Source organism: Colias eurytheme, chromosome 14 (genome assembly GCF_061535395.1).
Source record: "Colias eurytheme isolate Ceu_HAF_F1 chromosome 14, ilColEury1 Martin Lab GWU primary, whole genome shotgun sequence".
Taxonomy (NCBI): Eukaryota; Metazoa; Arthropoda; class Insecta; order Lepidoptera; family Pieridae; genus Colias; species Colias eurytheme.
Genome location: NC_142993.1, coordinates 9,902,372 through 9,913,706, shown reverse-complemented (window position 1 = coordinate 9,913,706; position 11,335 = coordinate 9,902,372). Strand labels below are relative to the sequence as shown.

At 31.6% G+C, this 11,335-nt stretch overlaps 1 protein-coding gene across 1 annotated transcript in view; it reads right to left on the bottom strand.

Annotated features, from left to right (window-relative positions):
• Nucleotides 1-6,129: 6,129 nt before the first annotated feature.
• jeb (low-density lipoprotein receptor domain-containing jelly belly protein) overlaps nucleotides 6,130-11,335 on the bottom strand; it is a 48,599-nt gene continuing 43,393 nt past the window's right edge. The window contains exons 2-3 of the mRNA XM_090109582.1: nucleotides 8,751-8,911; nucleotides 6,130-7,387 (exon numbers count right to left, since the gene is read on the bottom strand). Coding sequence (XP_089965708.1) covers nucleotides 7,328-7,387; nucleotides 8,751-8,911 — 221 coding nt within the window. The 3' untranslated portion in view covers nucleotides 6,130-7,327. The remainder of the gene's footprint in view (nucleotides 7,388-8,750; nucleotides 8,912-11,335) is intronic.

Sequence of the window (11,335 nt, the reverse complement as noted above, 5' to 3'; positions counted from 1 at the left end):
CTGTAATACTTACGGAAAAATCGCCTGTGCACACTTAACGATTAACACCCTGTATATTTTCTTATATTATAATAATAGATATATGATTATCATTGAGAATTATAATTACTTAGGTACTATCAGGTTAATTTGTTTTTTGTGCCATTCACTCTCTGGTAGGTAGTAGCATATCGGCTTAGATCATTAAGTAATGGATAACACACGCAGGCGTTTCCCCTTTTGCCGAGGTATATGATTATTCGAATCGAAAAATCTTATGCTTTCATAAAAACTACTTGCGTAATCGATTACGAACACTCTGCGTATTCGTAAAACATCGAAAGGACGTCTGCGAGTGCTCCGCTAAAAATGCCGTTTTGCACTGTCATGTCTTGCAGAAGCAATTCAAACATGTCGAATATTAAAAAAGATGGAATAACCTTTCATTTGTGTATATTTTTTTATTTTTTTAACGTACATTTCTAATTAAATGCAATTTCTAATAATCGTCGATGTATCGTTTAGCGATATGATCAAGACAAATAATCGAGTCATGTGTTTACTCGATCATTGATGCGGCTTCACGAGACTATCATGGAAAGAAAATATACAAATTTAATCTTTATGAACTAAGAGATAAAGTTGAATTTAGAACGCGATATTGAACCGCACTCCCCACGAGACTATAAACTGATGTAGCGAGACTATCTTGAAGAAAAAATATACAAATTTAATCTTTATGAACGAAGCGATAAAGTTGAATTTAGAACGCGATATTGAACCGCACTCCCCACGAGACTATAAACTGATGTAGCGAGACTATCTTGAAGAGAAATTCAAATTTAATCTTTATGAACTTAGTGATAGAGTTGAATTTAAAAACTCGTCGCTTAAAAGGTCGTAAATTTTTACGACTTTCTTAGTGACGGACTGCTTTTAACTTGAACGTCGATAAAAAAATATTTTTCTAAGTATAATTTGAAATGAGATGAGAATTAATCTTTATTATATTACAATTTTACACAACTGCATAAAAGGAGTATAATGTTTATTTATAAAATATAATATTTATAAATCTTGTATATATTTATTTATTAAAATTTACGCTCGGCTACTTTTAACTGGCAGAACATTTTAATCGTACGGAACCATTCGTGCGCGAGTCCGACTCGCACTTAGCCGTTTTTTTTGTAGAAGAAGTATTCACTTCAATAAAAATTTCTGTACCGATATTTATTTTATTGAATATAATATGTGATGTGTTGAATAAATACATATTCAAATACAAATAAAATGGCGTTTTATTGTTTTTTCGTATGCATATAATAATGATGAAAACGTTACAAATGACCTGTGTAGTATTTTTTATGAATATAATATTAATGTTATTTCTAATTTCAACAAAATTATTATTTTTGTAATATCGATATGGTTACATCCCTTTAGAGCGATTGTATTATTACGTATATGTACAGAGATTTTTCTGTGTAATCGATGTATGTGTGCAAAAACATGCTAGTCTGCCAATTTTGTATTAGTTTGAGTTTGTAAAGACACAAATTATTTTTGTGAATGTGTGATTGTTTTTCAAAGTGTGAGTTACCCTCCCCGCACCAAAATCGGCAGAAAGTTTAGTTAGAACATTTGCCAGCGTGCTCCATCCATTACTTAATGATCTAAGCATATCGGTCAATTAAGGAAAGCTGGCATGTTCACAGTACTCACACTTATGCAATTTCACTTACAGTATGTTCAAAAATAATTTGGAAAATCCAAAAGTGCACGCCTCATAATTTTTTTTTAATAAATATTTATTAATTATTATTTTTGTTTATTTAATAACAATTAAACCACATCGAATCAGACCCTGAAAAATGAAAGGGTTCTATTCCTGAGCATACTCAAGCGTAAGAGAAAAAAAAAGACTCGATTAGTAAAGTATTTCGGTCGCTATTGTGTTAACAAGAAAAAGGATCCGCACATACAGACACACGGACGTCCAAGACAGAACTTTTTTAAACTGTTTTTAAACTAGTTTAAATAACAAAAATGACATCAAAAATATCATGAACGTTAAAAATAGTGTTTTTTCTTAATATGTGTGTGTATGTATTATCTTACAAGTGCAATGTATGATACATAAAGACATTTTAAGTTTGAAAAATCAGATGTTTTGCGCGAAGTGACAGTAGTACCCACCTCAACGCTTCGCTTATGAGGCGTGCAATAAATGCGACTCTAGTTTCATTTTAGACTTGAATTGTAAAATGGTGCGTTGTAGATAAATATATGCAAATATAATTATGAAAGCTCTCATAATTTACCTGTAAAATTATAATTTAAAAGTAAATCAATTGATGAACTTAATTATTTATTCTAATAATAATCAACTGGATAAAAGTATTAGTAATTATTCAATTATCAAATAATAATTAAATTTCAGGTCATAAAAACAATACAAATAACACGTGCGCTCACTCCCAACACACGGATGGTTGTTGTTTGGCTTATTTTTTTTAATAATGTGATAACTCTGATTATTAATTAGTAATTTGATTTTTGAAAAAAAAATGCCGATTTTAGTCAAAATTTATATATTTTTCTAACAAGATCCTTATAATCCAAATTTCCACCTTGGTGAGAAAAATTGACATTTCTAATGAAAATGAACAAAAAATTAAATGATTTTATTAAATACTGTAAAATAGTCTATAATTCTTCCATTTACTGTATCAAAAAATTCTTCATAGATTTTTAGATATTCGTACTACACCAATTACTTACATCACCCTGTATTTATAAACAATTGCAAAATATGACACATACATGGGCCGGGAGATACTGACACAAAATTTCGGGTCATTTGTAACAGAATGGCGGTTCTACAGAGGTCTTATTACGCAATGACTAAAAGAAAAATGATGGTCAGAACGCTGGTACCGGCGGACTAGTCGCGTGGGCGTTAGTCGAACTCGTCGGATAAATAGCGAAAGTCAAACGATTTGTAACACAAAAATCTTAGAATTTACCGATAGCCCATAAAAAAGATGTAGGCGGTAGTGTCATGCCATACTTTTCCGGTGTAACTTACAGCCCCCCATACCGACGCGATGCGTTGATTAAAAAAAAAAACAATTCAACCATTTGTACCAGGCTAACTTTTGCACAGGTAATCATCATCGTGCAGACATTTACGAAAATCGCCATGCCATACTTTTAGTACGCAATGACAATTGCGTACTAAGACCCCTCTAGACCGCCATCCTGTTACAAATGACCCGAAATTTTGTGTCAGTATCTCCCGGCCTAACATGTGCAATGTGTAAATGTGTTGACGTTCCAGCTCTTCTTAATATACCTATACTAGGACTAGGTACTGCTTGCTTTCCCCATGTTTTCCTATTGGAACACCAAGCATAATTATGTACCTATTTGAAAAGGCCGTTACAATGTTTATCGTTTATTAAATAAAATGGGAGATATTCTACTCTGTAATTGGATCTTCTTGGGATGAGTATGTCGTTAGAGGATAATAATTAAAACACTGCTTTCTTCTGGCTGAGGCATTTATTAACATTTATTTTTATTTTTCGATTTTTTATCTTAATACAACATATATAGTAATTAACAATACGTAATAAATAGTCCAAAAGTATATTACGCCTACAAAATAGCGTAGTCGTTATAAGATTACCGCCATGTGAGTTGCTTACACATTATGCTTAAAAATGTTAAGGCAACTCACCCGTGACTAGGTTGAAATTTTAGGAATATTCTCTGAGAGAATTAACTGTCGTGACGTCAATAATAATGCAGTGGAAAAATGTACAATAAATGAAATTAAAAATGGTGTTGCAATTGAATTGAAATTCTCTCAAAGTTATTCTTTTTCAAAGGCTACGCAGCGACAACAGTCTGAGCAAAACGCCTTTGTGGAAACTATGGAAAATTAGCATCTATGCTCTCTGTCTGTAAATAGAATGTTCTAAAAATTGTTAATGCTTTCAATTTTGTGCGGTAAGAAGAATAGTTACTTACATTGTTTGTCTTCTTTGGCAAACATAACATTATGAGAAAATATAATATGTAAATCTCTATCTAGTGGTAATTGAACGTATATACGTATCTACAAAAATAGTTGCACTCTTAAATAATATCATTCAGAAAACAGCTGACTAAATCATAGAGTAACATACAGTTTGTCTTCAAGAATAACTGCGGTTGTCGCATTTCTATGAAAGTTTAGTATGAGACTTATAACAAAGAAAAACCAAAGTACAAATCCTATATTTACTACAAGTGTGTCATCTAAAAATATTTGTTTTTAAACAATAACCATGGACTAATAAATGCAATAACGTATGGTGGATGCGGTAATCAATGCTCATTGATTAATTTATCCGTTGGTTGGTGTAAAGGTTTAGCAGGATATATCACCACAAAATATGAAATACCTACTTTAGAGTACGATTGTTGTATAGGAAGATCTACTGAGAATGTAATTCAATATAGTATTCTCGTAGTAAAGGATGAATACAAACAGTAGCTAAGCGCATTTTCCATAAACATAATAACAATATAGCAGTCGTCGTTTATGAAAAGGTGAATTGAACGAGACAATAATACTTTAATGCAACCAGCTATAATTTGTAATCACACACTTTTTATATTTGCGAGAATAATATATTTTGCATCAAAATCAACGTTATAGAGTTACCATTATATCTAGAATAGAACACAGATACACACCATTTAGTAACATTAATTTTTTAAGTGTAGATACGTGCTTAAAGTAAAGCAAAAGCCGGCTTAGGCATGAAATTGAGTTGGCCATTTTGTCGTTTAGCGTTTTTTTGCATTGTGCATTCAATTGAATAAAAATGCTAACTAACATCTGATAATTGTTATTTTGCACGACAAACGGTCATGTTAGCCTGTATTATATACAGACATGCAACGTGGTAACGTATAATAGATGTATACAAACTAATTTATCGAAGGATATATAGTCTATTCTCGAGATCATGATTTGCACCTTAATCTAAAATATATAAAATATCACAATAAATTGCAGTGCAAATACGAAACAGGCAAATTTTGAGTGCAAATACATTATAGGTATAATATTTATAAGTATTACAATTAGATCTAATGAAACTGGTGGGTATATCGAGGAAATTACTTAATGAAAACGATAAGGGCGAATCATTCACGTTGCCGAAAAGTCTTATTGAAGTCATAAATTATATAAAGCAGTAGTACTTAGATATTTAGGGATTAAATCAATTCACATAAAATACAGTTTGGAGTTTAGACAGTCCGTTCCTTTACAATAGAGAACAGATAAAAGTAATATCAGTTTTAATTAAAATTGGTGTATGTCCTCACGTTTCTTTCACTTGAACAAATTCTTAACAATAAAATTACGAAATTTATAATTATAAGTACTCGAATATTTAAAATAAATAATTGACAAATTTATTATGAACTACATACAAGAAAATTCGTTGGCATTAAGTAGCGCTAATAAAAAATAAATTAATGTGAATAATCAATTAAAAAGAACAGATAATTCGTTTGTGATACTACTGATCAAAGCTTATAAAATTTATTTAAAAGAAAATTATTAATTTATTTATTTTTTTATAAATACCGTAGAGTCTGATGGCTCAAGAACCTAAGTTCTATCAGACTACAACGGTGTTTATTTCAACAAAAAAGCAATCAATTTACTTTGATCGGCCTCCTTAGTATCACAAAGATTTATCATCAACATTGAAGTTCGCATCCTAAAATATCTTATCAATATTTAAAATTATATTACTAATAATATTATCTTTAATAATTTACGTAAAGACATCTGAGTACGATAATTTTAAACAATACATTTATAATCTACTAGACACAAAAATACAGTGCTTATAATAACTAGATATCTATTCATATAATTTGGTGCAATAATTTAAATTTTAATATAATTTTACAATAAATGCAGATCTACTTCGTAAATACATCTTTAATTACTACTTTCAATATTAAGCTATATCATAACATCAGATAAATGTTTCTAATTATAATATAATAGCACAATTTAGAAATTACACATGGTAATAATTACGATTTTAATGACGACAAATAATGAGATTATGATCTATATATCTACTTTCTTAAAATCATTATAAAATGATGCGAACAACAATGTTTACCATAGAAAGCTCTATACATAATAAAAATAACAGGAAAAAAATATATACCTACTCAAATGAATAATGTATCTTCCCATACCCGTATCACATTATAAAATAATACAAAATAATAAAAATTATATTTTTAATATTTTGATTCGTTAAGTTTCTACAACTACTTATTCATTAATGCCGCAGATTTCTCATTATATAGAAATAATAATTCAATGGTAATAGTATTCATAAAAATAAAAAGAAATAAAAAAACATGGCATATTAAATTAAACGATCAACAATTAAGTACAATAGGTAAGATAGTCAGACTTATTCGGCAAACAGGCTAAGTTAATATCGACAGTTATGATTTCGAATGTAATAATATAATAATTAATTTGTGCTTAAAGGTAAACAAAACATTAATTAATCTTCTTGAATTTTTATACATTAATAGCTGCCTAGAAAGAAGACCGTTTGTGTCAAAGATCACTTGAACTTCGTAAGCCCTTATTAGAAAAATTAATTTATATACTTTATAAATAATATATAGGAATAACTATAGCATTTAACAACTGCTAGTCGTGTGCAGTTCGCCAAATATAGGCCGAAATTTAAATAAATACAAATAATCAATAGTCAATAACCTATGTACATTACTGAACGTTTATTTACTTACAACCCTCAATTCAAGGAATGCATAAAAATTAAAACTATACTGAATAAATACGATAACAAATAGATAACATTCATATTATGTCAAATGAACTTTAAACTAAAATATTTATATGTACGTTCTACCGACTAACAATGGCGACTACCAGTCTCACATTTTAGTTTTAATAATTGCTAGAAGATAAACATTGAGGAAATATAGCTGCCGAGAGATTATTTTGACGTAACCAGGTATCAACAATCCGTTTACAATTTGCCGCACTTGCACAGACAACGAATGGGTCACTGGGAGTCCTTACACTACGCGTTAGCGGTCACCGGCAGACTGCACCACTACTTGATATGTTTCATAACGTCTCTAATTAACTCGGCTGGTTGCGTCCAAATATGTCAATGCCGTCCGCAGCTTAACTTAACAGGATCAATACAATCTCAGTCTATTTGAGACTCACTGATGGAATGTTTGAGTACAGAATGTGGGTTCGGAGGGATGCTTAGCGGCCGCGCGCCCACCGCAGTAGCGCGTCGGCGAGTACGTCCAAGTGGGCCTTCGTCTGAAACATATCAATATTATATTATTTCCTGATCGTTACACATCGAGTTCCTGCTATACCCTGTTTAATAGTTTATGAATAAATGAAACAGCGGATTATCGAAGTTACAAAGTGTTCGATTGACCTATTGAAAATGGCAAACTTTTAAAATAAGAAATTCTGCATTCCTAATTGTTTACATTTTACTGTATTTTTTACTTTGACAATTATATATTACTAATTTAAACCAAGTTTAAACCAAATTATGTATAGACTTAATTGAAAATGCACGAAGATATCTACCTAATTGTTAACAGAGGAAGTCCATCAGTTACGTTAATAGACATATTACACCTATCTAAAGTCGTAAAACGTATTTCTTCCTATTCTCTAGCGTTAATTGGCTGGAACAAAATGTGATATAAATTCTTCGGGAGTAATCAAACCGTTTATCTTCAATCTAGAAGACATTATTTTCTTTCTAGAAGTTTCAGTAAACATATTTTTGACTTTCTAGGTTTCTTCTGTAACTCAAATCTTTTATTCCGTATTTAGTATCTACTAATTGAGTTTTTAGATTGACTGGTTTTTATACTTTCTGTGCATTGCACATACCTATTTTCTGTTTTACTCATTCAATGATAAAATATGTTTCATGTATATCTTTATAAGTACCTAAAGATAACAAGATTATATTGAGATAACATTTTTGGAAACTGTATACTATTTTTGGAAGAGGCTTTGTAGATTTTCTTTGTTATTCTCAAACGTTCAGTTAAAATCAAGTCGCTCCTAGTGCCGAGCTTTGCTGTTGACAATACCTGCTATACCTAAAGCGAGAGCTTTATACTGGCAAAACAAGAGCACGTATACAAGAAAAAAAGCAGTTCTGACTGCCAGTCTAGTCTTGCTATTGACGCATGCCTACCGTCTATAAAATCCATTTACATGAAGCCATTTGCTTGTAAATTCAACAGCAATAATTGAATGCATTATTAAGGCGCAATAATTGTCAATTATTGAAAGCAACTGTTTACACGCGAGTATAAGTAGAAAAATTGGAATGAAAACATCAAGTTTGTTAACTACGTTATGTCTAAACTACACAAGTAATTTGTTGCTTAAATTTAATTGTATGCAAAAGGCAAGAACTTACGTCGTGTGTAAGGGCCTTAAAGCACACCCGGATGGAACGAACTAAAATAACTGGCTTGCTTTCTATAGAGAGAGAGAGAGTAAAACGCACACGCCGCACGGCTTAAAAAGTTAAAACTATGGCAAAAAGTGTCGTTACAACTTTTGGTCTTAATTCCGCCTAGCCCCCTTTCGAAACGCGTGATAAGGAACTTCGTTCTAAAACAAACTACAGCGTTGAGTCACTCACCGTTTTATAGAACATGCAGGACTGGCGATCTTCGTCTTCCCCACTAGGGCAGTCGATGAACCCGTCGCACAGCACGTGGTCGTCGATGCACCTGTAGCGGCCCTGGCGGTCCGGCGTGGGACACGCGAACCTCTCCATGCCGTCCGCGGCTGGCGGACACTCTGAAAAAGATTAGTAGTTAGTTATTATTCACACTACCAGGTTTAATTAAATAGCCTATGTTACTCAGTAAAGAGGTTTCGAATGGTAAAAAATGGCCAAGACCCAAAAAAAAGAGCTTTTCTGTTTATTGAACTGGAAACAAATAGTCTTTCACAGTGGGCGAAACTTTAAAAACCAGGGCATACACTTTTGTCCATCTTTGTCTATGTAGCTCCTTTTAATTTACAGTGATCACACGCCGGATAAATTCATTAAATATATCTCTAATTTATTCCATCTTTATCCCTCAAAATCCACGTATTTGAGTGATTATAAAGTGAATCATCCACGTGCCACTTCAAACGTATGTTAGTAATCTAATCAGCAAGGGACTGTCCTTTGAGGTAGAATTTCAATCAACCTTTTCGATCCACGGAGGCCCTTTAACAATTTGTTGTTTTATTTGACTTAAAACTAATGCCCTCGACTTTTTTGTGTTGCCGCGGTGTAGCTCGGATTTTCTTTTGAAATATTTTTCGGTGTTGAACAATTTATTGGTGTAAAATAAGCTATTATTATTTATTTTATTTTTTCAGTATTTTATTTTGATACATAGTAGAACATTGGTAAGTGTAGTCATTAGGTACAATGTGTATTTCTGAACAGTTTGACCTTACGTAAAACAAGTGCAAATATTTACATTTTACATGCATGATGTTAAATTCATGAACAATTTCAACACATATCGATATCCGATAAGCCAGTACCGACTAATTTGTGGTTTGGGTATCAAGTGTAACAAGATAGGTAATGATTACGTGCTCCCCTTCTCTCTGTGGTTTCGCCCGTTCTAGGGTTCATGGAAGCTGCTAATTACTAGCGGGAAATCCGTATTTCTGCCCGTTACGTAACGTAGGCTGAAAAGTCTTGGTAATGTATTACCACAGATTACCAAATACATACTTAAGTATTGGGGTGCATTCCCACCAGAGATGTGCTATGCTACGTTGCTGTAGATGCGTTTGTTATCCACCAATCATATTCATTAATACACATAGCGTTGCATTGGTGGAAACCGTCTTACATTTTCCTAGCATAGATGTAAAGCACATCTCTGGTGGTTAAGCACCATTATACTGTTGTTATTGCATAGTGTATACCAACAATAAAATATAAAAAAAATATTTTTCTCATGTACTTACTCTACTATGCAGTTATGAATTATTTTAAGTTTACAATTAATAGACCAACGACGAGTTACGTTTGATTTATCTACATTCAATGATCATTAAATAAGGCCCAATATAACGTCGGAGATGTATCAAATATTACGAATTCAGAGCAAGTCACGTTAATTAGGTTTACAAACTAATCTAACGAGTCAGCTTTCCCGTCGAATCTCCATAAAATAAATTTGAATGTTAATTCGATTTCAATTGATAAATTGTTCGTGCTCGTATTTGTAATTAATTTTTTATTGAGTTATGATATATTGATTATTTATATACGCTTACAGTTTCAACAAATAAATACCACATAAATATGGACAAAAATGAGCTTGTTTGATAGCCCACGATAAAATACTTTTTTTTTAAATTATGTAATAGTGCCGTTGGACGATTATTTCATTTGATTTTTATTCTCAACAAAATATTAGTAAAGATAGATTGGTATTATCATATATAAAAACTATTCCTGTCTCAAAATAAAATGTGATATGTATTTCTTGAAAAAAATATCAATACAAATAATTTAAACCAGTTCAATTCAATATCAATCCCACGTGCCCATAAACGCCAAATATATAGGAGAGAAACGTAAAAACCAGGTGCTAAAAACCGTATTAAATTTAATGTAGGCTCTTTAGAAAGCGCCGTATTTCACAATAACTTCGCGTCGTAGAGGGCCGGCTACTCTATCGTGAGCGTCTATTTTTAGCCAGCCGGGGCTTAAGGCTTTGCTTCCAAGAGCGGAGCTTGAGCGGAAGCGATAAACTTTAATAAGATTAAAAAAATAGTTATTAATCCGTAAAAGTCTGGTCGCAATTTTAAATTACGTTCAAAAATAAATCTCGTTTGTATATTTATAAATTTTTAATATGGTGTGTACAATTTGCAAAAAATTAAGTATGCATATTATTTAAAAACAATATGGATCCCTTGTGAAATTCCAGATGTGATTCGCACTTGTTTAATTGGCTTTAATTTAACGCTTCAAATATTATTATTCATGAATAAATTTCGCTTATTATGTTTTGTGTTGTACGGAAATATAAATGTAATGATTTAAATTTTATTTATAGCTTTGATACTTATTATAATAAAGCTTTTTGAAAAAAACCTCTGAGGAATTTTATGTCTTTAATCCAAAGTTGTTACACATTAAACTCATCACGTACCTAATTGCTACATCGATTAATCAATGAATGATGACGATACTTGTCG